The following is a 21,773-nucleotide window of genomic DNA, read 5'->3' on the forward strand; positions in this document are numbered from 1 at the left end:
ATTTATTTGTATTTCAGAATGTATTTAAGTTTCACAAATAGTTATCTCAATTTATAAATAGACACAACACTAGGAGATCTCAATTTATGAATTCATTTACTTGTCGTTTCACCTGTGAACATAAAAAAAGATAGAGAAGAAAACACTGGATGTGATAGTCTCCAAGTTAGCCATATTACGTGGTGAAAATCGTCCAAAATCATACAATGAGTCTAATCTTCCTTCCCGAAGAAAAGAGATAAAGCTGCCTTTTGGGACATCTACCATATCAAATTTAGCCTTTATTTGCGACTTAGTCATGAGCTCATCGCATGGGGCTTGTCTAGTGCATTTTAAATCTCCTGTGAGCAGATTACATCAAAATATTCACTCAAAAGATAGAGGATATAGAAGAGGTTGTGGGTTTACCTGGGGATTCCAAAAAAAAAAAGACTAGTAGTAAAAGCTTGTTTAGTGATTAGTTCTCATCACTTGTATTGATCATTATTAATCATACATGTGAGTGTGCTCATTACTTTAAATCTAGAATACATGTTCTTAATTAAGTTGATTTTTTATTCTAAATTCTTTCTTAACCAAGTGTTATTTGTAGTTTTGATTATTTAACAAATTCAGGGACCTTATGAAAGAACCTGGTTCTTGGCTCAATATACTTTTCACTGCCAGCTGGAGAATGTACAAAAAGTTGGTGCATAGTCTCCAACAGTGGCAGACGCGCCAGAAACCTCAGCCAATGGGATTGTTTTACGTTTTGTGACCTTTCTACATAAACAAAACATCCCTATACTCACAATTAGTTTTTGCAACTTGAAAAGGCATCTCAAGAACTCTTGCAAAGACTTATAAAAGGAGTGAAGAAGCATCCTCAAGATCAACTCAAATCTGAAAGAGCTGGAAGCTTAGTTGTCTTAGGATTATTTCTTCTGCACTTAAATATTGTTAAATCTATTCCTCTATCTATAAAGGAATCAGATAGTTGTTTGGTGTAAAAATTCTAAATGAGTTGAGTCCAACTGATTTAGTGGAAAACCTTGTGTTTTGCTTAGCAAAAATCCTAAGTCATCTAGAGCATGGTGATTTAGTGGGCAACCTACGTGTTGCTTAGTTGAATCCTAAGTTGTCTAGAGGTGATAGCTTAGTGGGGAAAGTGAAATCTGCTTAGGCTCTTCAAACAATAGAGTTATTGCTTGGTTGTGAGATTAATAGCTTTTTCTCACGTTGTTGTAATCGGGTTTCACTTTTGCTTGTGAAGATTAGTGAAAACGGTTGAAAATCATGTGTGACAGGTCGTGGTTTTACTCCCTTGATCAAGGAGGTTTTCACGTAAACTGTTTGTGCTATTTTATGTTGTTACTTACTATTTGTTCTTACTTCGAGCTGTGTCACCTAATCCGTTGATTGGTAGTGGACGCACGTATTCTAACACCAAGTCTTACTATAATCCTTTTATTTAAGCACCACCAACAATTAATTGTATTAACTCTAAACCAGAAGTTGACAGACCATAAAATTTATTTTTGCAAGTGGAAAATCAAATGGTGCTAATAGGTTCTTAGATTTGACACATGAAGGATTGATAACACAACCACGCCAGCCTTCATTTATGCTTTAATTAAAGGTTATAAAATCACCAAAATCATTGCCCCTACTCATACAATAGGGACTATTTTTGTCATGACCTAAATTTGAATGGTTCTGACGTAGGATCATTATTTATCATGCATGTGAACATTACTATTTAGATCTAGAATACATTATCTTAATTAAGTTGACTTTTTATTCTAAGTTATTGCTTAAAACAAAGTGTTTTATAATCCTTTTATTTAAGCGCCACCAACAATAATTAACATAAATGTAATATTTTAGACATTTTCCGATTATTATCATGTGCACGTTCAACATTTATTCAAACTATTTACCATCAATTAAGTTAAATTTCTTTTGTTTGTACATAGGTAATAGTTGACCATTACTATTCAAACTATTCACAAAACTCTTTTTTCCTCTCCCTAGGAAGAGCTTTCACCCCTTTTGCTCCCTTAGGGATTCGAACTCGCAATCTTCAGATTGAAAGTGAGGGGTGCTTATCATCCGAGCAATTCCCTCTCGTCATTCATTATTGACTTGACATACACCTTAAGAAACAAATTAAATTTAATGCTTTAAAAAAAATAGATATTTATTTAATAGCAAAAATAAATAAATAAAACGTTTTTCTAAACGGGACAAGTAATATTGGATTGGGGATATATAGTTGATATTCCCACACCAACTATATATTTGTATCATTCTTGAAGATTGAAGTCCACCATTATCTCCTATGATACAATTCTCTCTCATTTTATATTTCTGTCGTTACCATCACCTTTTGATCTCTCATCTGTTGCCACCCTCATCAACAACACAAGGTGAGAATCATTTTTAAGTTCTTTTTGTTGTTATTTTGCTATGTCTCTTCTGATCTTTTGTACAATAATATATATTCACTTTTATATGCCTTCTTTATATATGTTGTGATTATGAGTTCCTTTTCTTTCCAAAATACACTGATTCACAATGATTATATATATTAAGTATATTTGATCATACTTATCACCGTACCCTTAGAAAAAGAATCATATTTGACCTTTGTCATATTTTTTTGACATATTTTCTTTTACCATCCAATATTAAGTCCATAATTATCCTTCATCCGTTAAATCTTTATATTTCCATGTAATGTGTTATGCGGAATTTGAGATAATACGAGAAAATATAAATGCGAAAAACAAGACAACAGATTTACGTGGTTCACCAATAAATTGGCTACGTCCACGGGGAAGAGGGAGAGCAGTTTTATTATGGAGAGGCAAGAACAGAATTACAGAATAGGGTTTGCCATAGCGTCTATATATAGTGCTAAGCTGCGCCCTAACAGGCTTGGGCCCAAAATACAGAATTGACAGATAATTAAGGGCCCAATACAGCGAGACCCCCGTCCTTTCTGTTTGTAACGGGTCCGATTCAAGGCATTCAACAAATCTCCACCTTGACTTGAATTCTCCGAACAGATTCTTCAGACGCACTATGATAGTGCCAGGCCTCCCCCTCTTCCTCAGAGTTGCCCCGCAGGGCAATTAACAGCTTCTGATGTTGAGCAAGTCCAAACAGTGTTGAAACTTGCTCTGTGGAACCGGCTTTGTGAACATATCAGCAGGATTATCAGCAGTTCCTACTTTCTTCACCTTGATTCTCTTCTCACTTCTCAGAAAATGATACCTCACGTCAATATGCTTGGTTCTCTCATGATGGACTTGATCCTTGGCTAGACAAATTGCGCTCAAACTGTCACAATACACCGTAGCCTGATCATGATGCAGACCAAGATCACTAACCAGCCCTTTCAGCCAAATCCCTTCTTTTGCAGCCTCTGTCAAGGCCATGTACTCCGCTTCCGTAGTAGACAAAGTCACTGTAGGTTGCAAAGTTGCCTTCCAACTGACGACAGATCCTCCAAGGGTAAACACATAGCCAGTCATCGATCTTCTTGTGTCAACATCTCCAGCATAGTCAGAATCAGAATAGCCAGTAACCAAGCACTGAGTATCACCTCCATAAATGAGACCAACGTCAGATGTACCTCTAAGGTACCGGAAAATTCTCTTCACAGCCTGCCAATGTTCTCTCCCTGGTTGTCCCATGAATCTGCTCACTACACTGACTGCATGTGCTAAATCTGGCCTTGTACAGACCATAGCATACATCAAACTTCCTACGGCACTGGCATAAGGGACTCGTGACATATACTCCTTCTCTTCTTCTGACTGTGGAGCGAACATGGCAGTGAGATGGATATTGGCAGCACTGGGGGTATCAATAGGCTTAGATGAAGACATGCCAAACCTCGCCAAGACCTTCTGAATGTAGCTTCTCTGTGACAAGAAAAGTTTCCTTCTCTCTCTGTCTCTAATGATCTCCATCCCTAGAATCTTCCGAGCGGCTCCCAGATCCTTCATCTCAAACTCAGCACTAAGTAAACCCTTCAGCTTCTGAATGTCATACTTCTTCTTTGCAGCTATCAGCATATCATCTACATAAAGCACCAGATAGATGAATGAATCATCCTTGAGCCTATTGTAGTAGACACAACAATCATATGAGCTCCGAGTATAGCCCAACTTCACCATATAGCTGTCAAACCTTTTGTACCACTGCCTTGGAGACTGCTTAAGTCCATATAAGGACTTCTTCAACTTGCAGACGTGATTTTCCTTCCCTGGAACTTGGAAACCATCCGGCTGAGTCATGTATATCTCTTCCTCCAACTCTCCATGTAGAAACGCTGTCTTCACATCAAGTTGTTCAAGCTCCAGATTCTGATGTGTAACTATCGCTAGTAACACTCGGATGGAAGTATGTCTGACCACTGGTGAGAAGATCTCATTGTAGTCCACTCCCTCTCTTTGGTTGAAACCTCTGGCAACAACCCTGGCTTTATACTTGACTCCTTCTGCTGGTGATATCCCTTCCTTCTTCTTGAAAACCCATTTGCAAGTAATAATCTTTCTCCCCGAAGGCTGTATGACCAGATCCCATGTCTGATTCTTGTGTAGGGACTCCATCTCATCTCCCATAGCGGCAAACCATTTTTCAGAATCAGAACTTAAAATGGCTTCTTTGTAAGTAGACGGCTCAGATGTATCTACCTCTTCAGCAACCTGCAGTGCATAACCCACCATGTCCTCAAAACCATACCTCGTAGGTGGCCGAACTCCAACCCTCCTTGGCCGATCTTGAGCTATACTCCGATGGATATCTGATGGCATAGATTCTGGAATATCAGTTTCTGTCTGTGGCTCTTGATCCTCCTCTTCAGGTTCTTTCAAATCGCTCTCGTTCTGAATGACTTGAAACTCCACCTGTTTATCAAGACTCCCAGTTTCTGACGTAGTTGTAGGCTTCACAATGGTTCTAAGCAGAGAACTTTCATCAAAGACAACGTTCCTGCTCATAATAACCCTCTTTTCTGCTGGAGACCAGATTCTGAAACCTTTCACTCCATCTCCGTAGCCCACAAATACTCCCTTTTTAGCTCTTGGTTCTAACTTACCTTCACTGACGTGATAGTAAGCCGTACAACCAAAAGCTTTCAGATTTGAATAATCAGCAACTTTTCCTGACCACATCTCCATAGGTGTTTTGCACTGTATGCCTGTATGTGGTCCGCGGTTAATCAAGTAGCAAGCTGTACTAACCGCTTCTGCCCAGAATCTTCTATCTAGCCCAGCATTAGAGAGCATGCACCTTGCTCTCTCCAGAAGTGTTTGATTCATCCGCTCAGCTACACCGTTCTGCTGTGGTGTATTTCTGACTGTACGATGTCGAGCAATCCCTTCATCCTTACAGAATTGATCAAATTCAGACCAGCAGAATTCCAGCCCATTATCAGTTCGCAACCTCTTGATCTTCTTCCCTGTTTGATTTTCCATCAAAATTTTCCACTCCTTGAACTTCTGGAAAGCTTCACTTTTATGCTTCATCATGTACACCCAAGTCATCCTTGAGTAGTCATCAATCATGGACACAAAAAATCTGCAGCCTCCCAAAGACTCAACACGGCATGGACCCCAGCAATCAGAATGGATATAATCAAGAGTGCCTTTTGTTCTGTGAATGGCTTTTGGAAACTTGTTGCGATGTAGTTTTCCAAAGACACAATGTTCACAAAACTCTAGGCTTTTAACCTTATGACCAGCAAGAAGATCCTCCTTTGACAGAATTTGCATCCCTCTTTCACCCATATGACCAAGTCTCATGTGCCATAACTTAGTCATATCCTCCTGGTGAACTTCTGACGATGCAACATGGGCTGAACCTGTAACCGTGGAACCTTGTAGAAAATACAAAGTACCACGCATGACACCTTTCAGAATCAGATTTGAACCCTTCCAGACCCGCAAGACTCCATCTTTTCCCGACCAGCTGAATCCCTTGCTGTCCAAAGAACTGAGAGATATCAGATTTTTCGTCATCAATGGAACGTGCCTGACCTCGTTCAATGTGCAGAAGCTACCGTCATGTGTCCTTATCTTGATCGAGCCTGTCCCAACCACCTTGCAGACAGAACTGTTGGCCATCGAGATGCTGCCTCCGTCTATCTGCTCATAAGTCGTGAACCACTCTCTCCTAGGACAGATGTGATAGGATGCCCCAGAATCGAGAACCCACACATCTGAATGATGAGTGTGCTCATCCGCAACTAGGGCAATGTCTTCTTCAGAATTGGTGTCTTCTTCAGCAACAGCAGCAGAAACTGATTGTTTTTCCGATTGCTTCTTCTTCTTCGGACAATCAAATTTCCAATGTCCCTTCTCCTTGCAGTAATTACAAACATCATCTGGCTTTGCACCCTTCGACATCGGCTTATTTTTCTTTCCGCCGTTTTTCCTTCCCTTTCCGCTACTGGTGAACAGACCGGAAGGCTGTATGTCCGTACTTGTGCCGTTAGCCTTATGCCGTAATTCCCTGCTATGAAGGGCCGATCTGACTTCTTCCAGCGACACAGTATCTTTCCCAACAATGAACGATTGAACAAAATTCTCAAACGACATTGGGAGAGATACTAACAGAATCAGGGCAGCATCTTCATCCTCGATCTTCACATCGATATTACGCAATTCTAATAACAAAGTATTCAATTGCTCTAAATGTTCCCTGAGTTGTGTACCTTCAGCCATTCGTAAACCGAATAGACGTTGTTTCAGAAGCAGCTTGTTGGTTAGAGATTTTGTCATGTACAAACTCTCCAGCTTCAACCACAGACCAGCAGCAGTCTCTTCATCCGAGACCTCCGTGATGACGTCATCCGCGAGACACAACATGATCGTCGAGTGCGCCTTTTCCTCCAGAATCGCCATCTCAGGAGTAACGACGGCATTCTTATCTTTCGACAACGGCGCCCAGAAGCCTTGTTGTTTCAACAAAGCCCGCATCTTGATCTGCCATAAACTGAAATTGTTCCTCCCTGTAAATTTGTCGATTTTCACGTTCAAAGCAGACATCTCGAATTCTTCAAGAACACCGATTAACCGAGAGGCTCTGATACCAATTTGTTATGCGGAATTTGAGATAATACGAGAAAATATAAATGCGAAAAACAAGACAACAGATTTACGTGGTTCACCAATAAATTGGCTACGTCCACGGGGAAGAGGGAGAGCAGTTTTATTATGGAGAGGCAAGAACAGAATTACAGAATAGGGTTTGCCATAGCGTCTATATGTAGTGCTAAGCTGCGCCCTAACAGGCTTGGGCCCAAAATACAGAATTGACAGATAATTAAGGGCCCAATACAGCGAGACCCCCGTCTTTTCTGTTTGTAACGGGTCCGATTCAAGGCATTCAACATAATGTTATCTATAAGGGGCCTATATGGATATTGGTTTTTACCTAATTAAATCTAAATATCATTTTAACCCACCCACATAGAATTGAACTCGACCAACTAACCACAAAAATGAACCTAAGACCAAGCCCTTAAACTATCGTGGGTTTGGATTTATGTATCTCAAAGGGAGATGGGTTGTACAGAGGAATGAAATTGTTATATCTCCACAACCACTGAAAAAACTGAAACATCGCCCTTGAATTATCGAATCAGATCCACCAACTAAATTTTTTTTCCGATATATAGAAGTTTCCTAGCTAGTAGTTATTTCGAATTTAATGTGCGGTGTAGGTTAGATTTATTTAAATAATATTTTGATTTAATTAGAAAAAAATAAAAATTCACGAAGGCGCTACATTAGTATTTATATGTGGGAATACGAAAGGTTTAACTAATAAAGGGTAACTAGATGATAAAGAAAAATATTCATTCATGATGAAGGGTAAACATGATCCTTTTCTGATCTAAGATTATATCTAATTAAGTTATGAAATAACTTGGTTTCCCTTTCTTTTATGAAATTAGGGTGACATAACAATTGATTCAAGGAATGGAAGTTGTTGAGACTTGTGGAAAAGGAACTCTTTCTGCTGGAGAACCTTCCACCAAACGTACTATTACATCAATTTATGATGATGATGAAGTTGTGGGCTTTGAGAAAGATGCACAAATTATAATGAAGAAATTGATATGAGGAACAAAGGAGCGAGATGTTATCTCCATCTATGGAATGCCTGGACTCGGTAAAACTACTTTGGCAAGGAAGGTGTACAACAATCCCTATATTGCTAATTACTTTGACGTTAAAGCATGGTGTGCTGTATCACAAGCATATAATAGGAGGAAGTTATTGGTTGAGATTTTCAAACAAGCTACAAATGATAAGATCAAAATCAAAGAGGACGATGATATAGCTGACATATTGCGCAAGGTTCTAATAGGCAAGAGATACCTCATTGTATTAGATGACATTTGGGATGTCGAAGCATGGGAAGATTTGGGAATATGTTTCCCTCAAGGTGAATGTGGAAGCAGAGTAATGGTCACAACAAAAATTGAACAAGTGGCTAAGCATCTTCAGCACCACAGTCATCCTTATTCTCTTAGCTTTCTCTCATCCAAAAAGAGTTATGAATTATTGGAGAAGACGGTATTTCGAGGAGAGAGTTGTCCCCCGGATCTACTGGAAGCAGGGTTGCAAGTTGCCCTACACTGTAAGGGATTACCTCTTGTGGTTGTTCTGATTGCTGGAATGATTGCAAAAATGGATAGGGAGGCGTCCTTGTGGCTCGAGGTTGCAAATGACTTAAGTTCTCTTGCTTTAGGAGAGCAGAGTATGAAGGTAATACAATCAGGTTATGACCATTTAGAAAACCACTTAAAGCCCTGCCTTCTTTACATGGCATTGTTTCCAGAAGACCATAAGATCCCAGTGGACGATCTGCTCAAGTTGTGGATGGCTGAGGAGTTTGTATTGAATGTCGAAACAGAGAACATGGAGGAAGCATATCGAATTTGCTTGAGTGATTTGCTTAACAAAAGCCTAGTAATGGTCTCTGGAATCAGAGCTAATCGTGATGTAGTGTACTGCTCACTTCATGATGTAGTGCGTGAGTTCTGCTTGAGAAAACTCACAGAAGACAAGTATATGCATTCCACAGATTCACGGTTATGCATTTATATTCATGATGATCTTGTTAAACAATTAGATTATTCTGAATACCAGCTGGATAAGATTCCAATGCTGGATTTCAAGGAAGCAAATTCTCTGGAGTTCATTGCTCATCCAAAACTCAATACATGGAATAACCGATATTGGAATCCTTTAGATTTAGTTGTTAAATTAAGATCTGTTCGGGCGTTATGGATGTGGAATTGCTAAATTCATGGCTACTGCAATGCAATCACCAACGCAGTTGAGGTACCTAACACTCTATGTCAAACAATTTGAATTGGAGTGGATATCACACCCCTACACCATCTCAAGGGAGAGGATATGGCTAAGGGCTTCTACTTTATGAGAAATGACAAAGCTAAGGCATGTGAATCTACATAGTTTTTCGGTGGTATGGGATGTCATTGATGAAGGAAGTTGTGACGAAACTTCAACAAGTATGTTGAGAACATGAAGACTTTTCGCACTACCAATATACGCTTGGATAACATAATCCAAGGTTTTTGTGGAGGTTTCCGAATATTGAAGAACTCAGCCTCAAAATTAGATATGTACCTGATTTTCCTTTGTTTCCCATACCGGAAGTTTATACTTGTTATCTTCTGTATTCAGATAGCAAACCAGAAAAATAATAAAAGATGAAAGAAAAACACAAAGAACTATCCAAGTCCACAGAACCCATTGTGTGTCCTTAAGAAATTTAATCTCCTCAAGTACCCGAGGTTGCAGAATAATTCCTCCCATGATAAAACGGATTCACCATTAATGAAGTAATGGTACCTCAAACTTCAATAAAAACAGCGAACTCAAAATGACAGCAACCAATCACACACACAAATACGATCGAACGATTTATTGTTGAAATGTCACCTTTCCAAAAATGAAAAACAAGCTAAGAAAAAATAAAGTAAAAAGAGGGAAATGAACAAATAAAGATTAATAGAGAAAAGAGAAAAAATACCAGTAAATATCCCGATTGAAACTGCATTATATAAATCCTCGGATCAATCTATTTACCTTGAATTCCAGAGACACTGCAAATTGGATCATGAATTAATCTAAAAAGATGCATGTTCTATAAAGATTAATAGAGAAAAGAGAAAAAATACCAGTAAATATCCCGATTGAAACTGCATTATATAAATCCTCGGATCAATCTATTTACCTTGAATTCCAGAGACACTGCAAATTGGATCATGAATTAATCTAAAAAGATGCATGTTCTATAAAGATTAATAGAGAAAAGAGAAAAAATACCAGTAAATATCCCGATTGAAACTGCATTATATAAATCCTCGGATCAATCTATTTACCTTGAATTCCAGAGACACTGCAAATTGGATCATGAATTAATCTAAAAAGATGCATGTTCTATAATAAAAGGGGGGAAAACAGTTTTAGAAGAAAATAATAAAGAAATAGTGTTAGAAGTTTGAAACCTTCCTGTTTCAAAAAAGAACAAGTTGATCTTCAATGTCAAGTAAAATCCCAAAATCTCTAGCAAAAAAAATTTATTTTTATACTACAAACAAATTAATGGCGTTTTAAACATATAAAAAAATATGAGGCTCAACCTATTATAGATCAACTACAAGTTTTCATGTCCTTAAGAGACAACTTATCAAACACAAACAAAAGTAAATTGAAGGGCAGGGGATAAAGGAGTCTTCAGTTTCTTAACTTAAATGGTGTTCCTATCTTCCATGCCTTTTGAAATGTGTATGAAGATGAAATGTTTCAAGTACTTAAAAATGAAATATAGTTTTTTACTTGGATGCTTAACAATGCTATTACTTCAAAAAGAACCTGAAAAAAAATCATTATTCACTTGGATGCTTAATTATTCTATTACTTCAAAAAGTTTTATTACTTTCAATTGACTTTTCACTTACTCTATTCATGCTGATTTAAATGTAAGTTTCACACAGGGTCTTTTCAATTATCCTAATTATTGTAATTGAAATGTGAATTTGTTTTTCAGATAATTAAAATATTATGCTTTTTTTTTCATATAATAATGTTCAAGGACAAATTGGTAATTCAACTTTAAGCTAACGGGTTTCCCACTTATAATAATATATGATGTGAAAACATTTCTTTTGAACTTCTTTGGAATACTTAGTCCCCATATATTGCTTTGAAGAAAAGACTTCACTTTACTATGAACTGAACTCAACTTTAAGTATTAAACGAAGTTAAAACGTTTGTGAAAGACTAGTGAAACTTGAAATAAACTTCTTCTCATTAATTATTTTCTCTTACTTACCTTGATCTTTAAGTCTTAAAACAAAGTTAAAAGCATTCGGAAAAGACTTCTTGAAAAGACTTTAAGAACTTTCTAAACTTCGATCTTAACTTTTTTGACTTTGATCTTAACTTTCCTTGAATTGAATTATGGATTCAAGGTTCATGCTCTCATATTTATGGATGATTTCATGATATTTAGATGTACCGTAGATTGTTAGAATCAACAAGGAAACATAGGTACATCACTTAGGAACTTGTACGAAAAGGTGGGGGAAAAATGGAGAGAAATGGCATCTGTGGCGCTTTGAGAGGCATGGGGCGCCAACCCTCATCATACAGAGAGCAGGCTGGGGTGCTCTGGCTGGCGCAATACCCAACCCCTATCCCCAGGTGTTCTCGACTTTTCTCCTTTGTTTTTCATTTCTAAACCCTCTAAACTTCCATGGTTCTTTCCCCAAACACTTGGGATCATTAGTACTATCAATAGCCAATGGATTTAACTCGAAAGTACACCCAGATTCACGAATCAAATCAACAAGAGACTTCTACAACACAACCATCAAGAATTGAACGAATTTTCAACAATGTTCTTCAAGAACTCACTTTCTTAACATTCAAATAACTTAGATTTGCTGGATTTAAACAAGATTGGCGTGTGGGTGAACTAACACAACACTATGTGATCTCACATACCTTTTTAGAAATCACCTCGACGAATTTCACGCGCAAAGCTTGAGCGTTGTTGACGATTTTTGATTTCTCTCCTCTTTTCTCTCTTCTCCCTAGCGTGAATTCTATTTTTCTAAACTGACAAAGGTCTAGTTTTAAACCAATTGATTCCTAAAAACAAATTAATTTAATTAGGTAAAGAAAAGACAATTTTGCCCTTTCCGAATCCGGATTGGACTTTCCTAAATCCAAGAACCCATCTTCCGAAAGGCATATGTCACTCATATGATATTGAAATTGTGCGACTTGGCGGCATTGGAAAGATTATTCTAATAGCTTTCCAATCATATCTGGAACTACACCTAACTCATCTTGAGCTAGGAGTTATGGTCGTTTGAATTTGACCAAAAATTCACTTTTTAACTTACTTAAAATTTCCAGATTTTCTTATTCTTTCCAAAAATAAGTATTTTCTTTTTCTTTCTAGTTATGAGATGTTACAAGTGAAGGCTACAATTTCTTAGAAATAAGGCAAAAATTTTAGAACCTGAAATATTTTGAACCAATAAGAGACACTTAATTTATGTGTTGTGACATATAAAGAAGAACTTTTATCAAGTTGAATACTTGATATATTAAAAAAATTACGTAATTAAAATTGTTCAAATATTATTTGTAAAATTCATCTGATAGCAATATTTAACATGATGTACCTTGTACTGATAATAATCTTGATTGAATAGGTTGTTTCGTTCATTGGTTTGAACTTGTATATTTTCTCTTCAATTACTATGAAAGAATAACATTTTTTTTTACAACACTATAATTTCAACTTTTCATATCACATGCTTAAAAGTTAAAATCATAAGATTAAAAAACATTTTGATACGATTAACATACTATATCAAGTCAAATATCAGATCTAACTTAAGTTAAATGATATGAAAAGGAAGGAGCATAAACAAACTTATCTTTTCCGATTGGAAATGTGGGGTACAATACATACAGCTATTGATTGGGAGTTTTTATGTATTTATTTGTTTAATCAACAATTATATTTATATCATTGAAGTCCACCATCTCTATTCTTTCTCAGTTTTTTCCATTTCTCTCAACACAAAAGCATCAAATTGAGCAATCTTCTCAATAACCCAAGCAAGGTCAGATTTATAAATTGTTTTATTTTTTTCCATACATTTTACTCTACTTTCTTCACTTCATTATTCACTTATATTCTTTAATCAGTTTTTTCTTGGTTACTTTCAACTTCTTTTTATTTTATTTGCCTCTCTACTTATTTACTAGGGATTTTGTTCCATTCAGAAGTTAAATTTTAGAGTTGCTAAACTAAATTAGAAATTACAAATCATAACTATAAATAATATTTATACATTACCACATTTCATCTTCTTCATTGATCTGTTTCTTTTTCAATCTCAACCAACTCAAAATTTCTATTCAACAGTTTTAAATTTTAGATATGAGTTCCTCTCAATATTTTCATATATTATTCACTCGAAATGATTAACACATTTATGGTAGGTTAAATTTTAAATTTTGAGCTTCAAAGCTTTATCAATGATGAATTATTCCATTTTTCTTTCTCAATAGTAAGAAAGAATATTAAGGTGAAATTAAACTCGCATATTTAAGTCTGGGATCCGATCTGCCACTATAAGGGAAAGGGATTTAAACAAAACTTGATGAACTAGCTATTGTATTCAGCAATTTCATATATAATTTAATCGTCGACAGGTCACTAATTTTTTCTCTTTATCCAATCTTTGGTCCAAACCCAACAGTGTGTTTGTTTGTAAAATCAAATGCATTTTGCCGGAAATAAAAATGACCATTTTTGGTAATAAAATATTATTGAGTAATGATGTTCGTAAAGAGATCGAGATCTCGAATATCTATAAACTCTGGGGTATTTTTAAAGATTAATATCTCAAATATTCCACAAAGTCATGAAATATTCATAAATAGGTCAAATTCAAATCATTTTAATTTGAGAAATACGCCACTAACGGCCCTTGAATTATGCAGATCAAATTCAAATCATACTGGTTTGAAAAATACGCTACTAGCGGCCCTCAAATTATGTAGATCAAATCCAAATTATCCTAAGTCGAGAAATACACCACAAGCAACCCTCAAATCATGGATACATATCTTATAAGAGAAGAATCTAGAGATCAACATAATTATGCCTCAAATATTCATCAATAAAATTCACGTTTCTTCATAAAAAAAAAGTAACCAATTTTGACTCGAGGGGACCTAGTTAATATCTCCAATAACTGAAAGAAAGTACCCGAGGTAAAAGTGTATTGTAGCGGATATATTTGTAACACATAAAACTTTATATGTTACATCACTTTGATAATGTTTTGGTTTGGTTTTTTTCTAGGCATAATACATAAATATGCCCTTTTAATTTGGTTTCAAATCACATTTATGTCTTTCAATCTTGGATGTGCACAAATAGACACTTAAACTTGTATAAAATTAACAAATCGACACACATGTCTTACGTGGTATCCTACGTGTATTGTGCCATGTAACATGTATTTACTTGTTCAATTTTATACAAGTTTAAGTGTCTACTCGTGAATATACAAAGTTGAAGGACATAAACATAAAATAAAGTCAAGTTAAAAGACACATTTATGTCTTATGCTTTTTTCCTTCTCCTCTAAATTCTGAAATAATGTTGTTTTCATTTCTTTTATTAAAGGTGACAAAGCAATTAACTCAAGCCATGGAGGTTGTTGGAACTTGTGGAAAAGGAACTCTTTCGTCTGAAGAGCCTTCAAACAAGCCTAGTATTACATCAATTTATGATGATGTAGTTGTGGGCTTTGAGAAAGACGCAGAAATTATAATGATGAAATTGATGCGAGGAACAAAGGATCGGGATGTTATCACCATCTATGGGATGCCCGGTCTCGGTAAAACAACTTTGGCAAGAAAGTTATACAACAATCCCTATATTTTAAGTTACTTTGATGTCAAAGCATGGTGTGCTGTGTCTCAAGCATATAATAGGAGGACGTTATTGGTTGAGATTTTTAAACAAGCTACAAATAATAAGATCATTATCAAAGAGGACGATGATGTAGCTGACATGTTGCGCAAGAATCTAATAGGCAAGAGATACCTCATCGTATTAGATGACATTTGGGATGTCGCGGCATGGGAAGATAGGGGAATATGTTTCCCTCAAGGTGAATGTGGAAGCAGAGTAATGGTCACAACACGAATTGAACAAGTGGCTAAGCATCTTCAGCACCACAGCGATCCATATTCTCTTAGCTTTCTAACGTCCGAAGAGAGTTGGGAATTATTGGAGAAGAAGGTATTTCGAGGAGAGAGTTGTCCCCCGGATCTACTGGAAGCAGGGCTACAAGTTGCCCTACACTGTAAGGGATTGCCTCTTGTGGTTGTCTTGATTGCTGGAATTATAACAAAAACAGAAAGGGAGGCATCCTTGTGGCTCGAGGTCGCAAATGGCTTAAGTTCTTTTGCTTTAGGAGAGCAGAGTATGAAGGTGATACAATCAAGTTATGACCATTTAGAAGACCACTTAAAGCCTTGCCTTCTTTACATGGCATTGTTTCCAGAAGACCATAAGATCCCAGTGGACGATCTGGTCAAGTTGTGGATGGCTGAGGAGTTTGTATTGAATACCGGAACAAAGAACATGGAGGAAGCATGTCGAGTTTGCATGAGTGATTTGCTTAACAGAAGCCTGATAATGGTCTCCGGAATGAGATATTATCGTGATGTACAATACTGCTCACTTCATGATGTAGTGCGTGAGTTCTGCTTGAGAAAACTCACAGAAAACAAGCATATGCAGGTCAAAGTGCCATTCAATCCATATCAACATTTGCATTCCAGGGAATCACGGTTATGCATTTATATTCATGATGATCTTGTTAAACAATTAGATTATTATGACTACCAGCTTGATAAGATTCCAATGCTGGATCTCAAGTCACTACAGCCTCTCGAAGATAGGTACAGACGTCTCCGTACCGATCATCGAGACTCTATTTAGACTCGACTTGTACACACGTGAGACCTATGAACCTGGGGCTCTGATACCATTTTGATTCTTATCGCTTCACTCCATTCGCTCTCATTTATGTGATGACTCGTGCATAGTTCCTTTTGTGAATCATTGGCATGTCGTGTATTGGTTTGATGTTAGATCTGGTATTAAGGTGGAAATGATATACTTATGAAACGAATGCGTGATCATATTTGAAAGAGTTGAGTAAAGTTAGTTATCATTGTAAAATAATAATAATAAATATAGTACTTATCTGGTATAAGCAAAATATGGAGTGGTTCAACAATTAGAAGTTAAATGTTTGAAGAATTGACTAGATAATAAATAGTGTAATACAATTGATATAGTTGTCATACCATTAATGGGTTGCTTAGCAAATGATGTTGCACCAATTCAGGTCAGAATCCCTTCTGTGGTTTCACAGATTGAGTGTATACCAAAGAAAGTCATGATACGACTATTACAATGGTACTGATGGGTACTTGGTTAGAATTATGGAGTGTGTTACTTTTGATATTGACCTTGCTTACGAAAGAATACATATAGCTTGGGTTAGATACAAAACTAATCTGGTAATATTTTATAGCTATTTGATGGATAAAGTGTGTGACCTATTTGGAAATGATCTTCTCAATAGATATGATATGTTCTAGTGGTGGATGTAATGAATTTTCACGATGTGTTACTAGTGGTACATGAAAACGGACATGTTGATTGTTAAGTGCAAATATTAACTACTTAAGGAGTTATCTATGGTATACATGCTCATATGATAAGATTTGGTGTTGAACTCATATTTGAGAACCCAACTAGCTTGTTGGTACGGGTGGATGTGTTAAACATTATTTATAAGGAAGCTTTTAGTAGTGGATCTTTGGTATGATATTGATATGTTCAGATTGTGAAATGTATTTTATGAATTTTTAAATGAGTGGTGATTTCATCGTAATGTCTAAGAAATTGGATCAATATTGAATGACAAGCATATGGGTAAAGGAAGTCCTAAAGAGTATACTTATGTGAAGACAATTAAGAGTTTTAGTAAGGAAGTGCGGATAAAAGTGGGTTAGTTCTTTGGATTGGATTGGTATAACTGGGTTTAAGGATTCATATTGATGAAATAGTTGACTTCGTGGTGATAACAAGAGCTAACTAAGCATGATGGTAATAGGAGTTTGTGATGGATTGCGATTGAGACTAAATCATAAAATAAGAATTGAGGGTTAAACGAGTTTTTATGGTAATAACGACTTGCGAGCATCTAAGGTTGTGGTTTTTCACTATTTGATGAACAATGTAGTTGTATGAAAAGTTGTATGATGTGTTGAAAATTTCGCTTGAATAGAATTGAAAGAAGCTAGAGTCATAAATGGAAAAGAATTAGTGGGAAGTATTTTAGTCATTGGAAAGAGACAATCGAGAAAAAGGATATTTACTATAATTATAAAGGACAAAGATATATCTTTAGAGAGTTGAGAATTTAGTTCAAGGATACGCGATTTCATCTGTTTCATTTTGATTATGGTAATAGTGTCATACGTTCATTAGATTGATAAAAAAAAATAATAATATAGATATTGGGTAAGAATTGAGAAAGAATCCTACACAGTTCGACTCGAGTGTGGTGATAAGTTCTTTTATAGTTTCGAATTTGGTAACGGGTACCATTGAATTTTTAAGAAAAGGATATTATAAGGTCGCTAGAGAGGCGATATATGGTAAGCTATGATACATAAATTTATAAAAATTTCAGATGTGAGCTAATATTGATAGACAATGGAATTGTATTACATGGTTGGGATCAAAACTTCAAGTTTACGTGGTGAGTTTAGATTTTTGATAGTGTATCTTGTCAAGGAATGAATTGGTAAGGTAAGAAATGGTTTATCACATTGAGTATGAAGCATATAAAAGGACTTAAAATTTGAGTAGTACATTTGGTTACTTTTGATTGTTATACCTAAGGTTTCCCATATTGCTGGTCAAAAATATAAGACTAGTAAATGAGTTAGCAAAAAGGAAAAAAAATTATGGTGTATTGAAGAGTTAAAGTTATTTGAAATTTTCGTCATGGAAGGATTTTAAGAAAGGCAAAGGAACAATAAGACCTCTCGTACAAACACTGTATTCGGAGGTGATGGTTGTAGTGATTTCGCCTTTGAGTTTAGATATGACTATGAGATGTGACTATGGGTTTATTATTAACTTTTCTAAATATTAAGTTTTGGTTAGGTTACAATAAATGACGTGTGGAAGATTATATATGGTTATGTCGAGGTAGATTGTTCAGAATGTGATAGGTAACAAATGGATGTTAAATAGTGTGGACCTACAATTTTACATGGTTAATGAGGATCGGGGGGGATTAAAAGTACTTTGTTGATGAGACAAAATAGATTGTTATAATGTGTTACATAGGCATATGATGATGAGTAGAGGTTATGAGATTATAGTATACATAAATATTGGAGTGATCAAGGGTTTCTTGGAGTTATTGCATGAGGTAAATGATGGTGGTTGAAAATGGTATGTGAAAGTTTAGGTGAAGTTGACATTAAGTGCGACTTATATCTATCATGGGACGCTTAAATGGAAAGATAAGAAACCATAGTTCAAAGTCTTGGAGACTACAATGTGCTTGCCAAGAAGAATGTGATACTACTGATGGTGTGAAAGTAAGGTAAATGGTTGGTGTGGTTATGATATTTGTTAATATTAAAAGTGTTTTCTTTGATGGAGTACTGTGAGAAGTATGCGGGGTTTTGCGAATCTAGCATGTGTACAATTGTAATGGAGATCAGACTGGTTGATTTTGGGTGGAAAAAAAAATTAATTAAATAAAAAAAAAAATTAAATTGAGGGATGTAGTCAGATGAATGAAAATATTGATATGGAAATTATGGAGAAAGTATCTAGTGTGATTCGACCTTGATTCCGTATATTCTTAAGATTGATCACCTACTTCGTTTTGGACATGATTTGGAGTATGATTCATTGCATATGCCCACGTTTTTTTTTACATCTATGGGTGAATTCCTAGTGGTGGATCGGATGTACCGATCCTCTCATGTCCTCTTGATAGAGTAGGAACCTTTGACAGACTTGGTCATTTCATTTATGATAAATTTGGCGTTGTTGAAATAGTTAAAGTATCTTAATATGTCTACAGATACAACCTTGTTTACGAGAACTTACAGAAGAGCTTCCGTGAATAGTTACAGTTATTTGATAGTGTTGTTAGAGATTCTATACGCATGAGTTTATCATTTGCTAGGTGTTTACTGGATAATTTTCTTCTTTGGGTTAGGTAAGTTTGATTTTTCCTCAATAGGTACCCGATGCTAAAGATTAATTTTTTTTAACTTAGGCTCGTGAAAAGATTGTGTTGTGAAAAGGGAATCATGATAAAATATGTGATGGTATGTGCATTATGAGTGTGTGGTCGCTGATTCAAGCTCACTTCTAGTTGTATCCATTATTTATTCAAAAGGATATCTTAGTTTTGGAAGAAAAGATTCATCATAATAGTTGTGTTAAGGTCAAATGAGGTTGAGTTGAGATGGAGTCCATGGGGTAGTTCGTGGCTTGAAAAACACTCCCAATTTGTAGATATTCTAAAGTTTGATTCGAAATTTTATTTATCATTAGTTGACCTTGATGGAATGGACTTAAGGAGAAGTCACTCAAAGATGAACACAGACTNGAGTTGAGATGGAGTCCATGGGGTAGTTCGTGGCTTGAAAAACACTCCCAATTTGTAGATATTCCAAAGTTTGATTCGAAATTTTATTTATCATTAGTTGACCTTGATGGAATGGACTTAAGGAGAAGTCACTCAAAGATGAACACCGACAAATAGGTCATACTGAGATTTTTGATAACATTGATTATTTTTCCTTCTTCTTCTTTATGTTCGAGGACGAACATGATTTTTAGTGGTGGATAATGTAATGACCCGGATTCGAAAGGTCATTTTTGATAATTTTGAATAGTCATTTAACAATAGTTAATTAATTTGTGGATAATTTGTTTATTGTTAATAATAATGGGTCAAATCTGAAATATTAAAATAGGTTAAAAAGAATTACTACTATTAATAGATAATTAATTTAGAAAAGAAATAAAGAGAAGGAAGAAAACTAACCTGCGCATCGGCGGCACAAAACGAAAAACATAAATTCGTCAGGTAATCTCTCAAACCTCTGTATTGTTGTATGCATATCATAGTTTATGTTATTGTTGAGGGATATTGCTGGAAATTGTTTTGTTTTGTTATTAGAAAGAAAAAAAAAAGATAAAATAATTCCAAAACTCTATACATGGAATAACCAATATTCAAATCCTTTAGATTTACTTGTTAAATTGAGATTTGTTCGCGCATTGCATTTGATGGATGTGGAATTACCAGATTCATGGGCTAGTGCAATTCAATCACTAACTGAGTTGAGATACCTTGCACTTTGTGTCAAACAATTTGAATTGGAGTGGATATCACACCTACACAATCTCCAAACTCTGCAGGTCAACTCAAGTGAGAAGTTATGCCTGAGGGCTTCTACTGTATCAGAAATGACGAAACTAAGGCATGTGAAAATAGAATGTTTTTTCATGGTATGGGAAAACAATGACCAAGAAAGTTCTTCAACAAATATGCTAGAGAACATGAAGAGTTTTGGCACTTGCGATATACGGTTGGATAATATGAATGCAAGGTTCTGGTGGAGGTTTCCAAATCTTGAAGAACTCTGCCTCAGCGTTAAAGATGTACCTGAGTTTCCTTTGTTTCCAATACCGGAAGTTCATATTCACCTTCATTTTCTTTCTCTGAAGTTCTCTTTGATGGGATTATTTAATTCAGTTGGATGGGAGAGGTATTTTGTGTTCCCTTCAAATCTTAGGCATTTGGAACTTGCCGGCTGTTTCTTGACGGAAGAAATGGTTTTAAACATTGCAAGATTGAAGAAGCTTGAGAGTCTCAAATTACTTTTCGGATCTACTTCTATGAGATCATATTGTTGGGATGTCACAAATGTGGAGTTTCCTGCACTCAAATACTTGGGATTATTCTTTATGCAGATAGAAGAATGGAAAGCTTCAGAGGAATCCTTTCCTGTGCTTGAGAAGCTTGTTATAAGTGGATGTTCCGATTTCAAGGAGATCCCCCCAAGCTTTGCGGATATTCCAACACTAAGACGTATTGAACTGTTTGACTGCATCGACTCTCTAGGGGTTTCGGCTATGAATATCAGAAGAGAAATTGAAGAAAACACAGGATGTGACGGTCTTCAAGTTGTTATACAAAAGTAAATAAATGTATTTAAAAGCACTTCATTGCTGCTCTGTTTCCACTTCTTAATTCTACTTCTATATTGTTGCATTATTATCTGTTTTTTAGGCATAATACGTAAACATACCCTTTAACTTGATATGAGCTGACAACTACGTCCTTCGACTTTAGTGTGCACAAGTAAACACTTAAACTTGTATAAAATTGAACAAGTAGACACACACTTTTTATGTGATATAATACATGTAGTACACAATTGACAGATATATACAAACTACTGAGGAGATCCCTTCTAGCTTTGCTGATATTCTAACACTGCTGACTTATTGAACTGTCCAAATGCATCAATTCACTTGTGGTTTCAGCTATGAATATCAAAAGAGGGATTGAA

The 21,773-nt window shown here is 35.9% G+C and overlaps 1 protein-coding gene and 1 pseudogene across 1 annotated transcript; both read left to right on the forward strand.

The window, feature by feature from the left end:
• Nucleotides 1-7,976: 7,976 nt before the first annotated feature.
• Nucleotides 7,977-9,733, forward strand: LOC107022413 (annotated as a pseudogene).
• Nucleotides 9,734-13,103: 3,370 nt separating this feature from the next.
• Nucleotides 13,104-21,484, forward strand: LOC107021904 (putative late blight resistance protein homolog R1C-3). The gene is made up of 3 exons (XM_015222618.2): nucleotides 13,104-13,177; nucleotides 14,755-16,048; nucleotides 20,390-21,484. Exons 2-3 carry the CDS (start codon nucleotides 14,779-14,781, stop codon nucleotides 21,400-21,402), a joined length of 2,283 nt encoding a protein of 760 aa, XP_015078104.1. The 5' UTR covers nucleotides 13,104-13,177; nucleotides 14,755-14,778; the 3' UTR covers nucleotides 21,403-21,484.
• Nucleotides 21,485-21,773: the final 289 nt, after the last annotated feature.

The sequence above is a fragment of the Solanum pennellii genome, chromosome 6, assembly GCF_001406875.1.
Source record: "Solanum pennellii chromosome 6, SPENNV200".
NCBI classification, from domain to species: Eukaryota; Viridiplantae; Streptophyta; class Magnoliopsida; order Solanales; family Solanaceae; genus Solanum; species Solanum pennellii.

Bases quoted from the DNA above. Each gene is read 5' to 3' on its own strand.
- LOC107021904 (XM_015222618.2), top strand. From the start codon at position 14,779: ATGGAGGTTGTTGGAACTTGTGGAAAAGGAACTCTTTCGTCTGAAGAG. The intron at 16,049-20,389 runs GTCTCCGTACCG...GAAAAAAAAAAG, and splicing joins TCTCGAAGATAGGTACAGAC to ATAAAATAATTCCAAAACTC.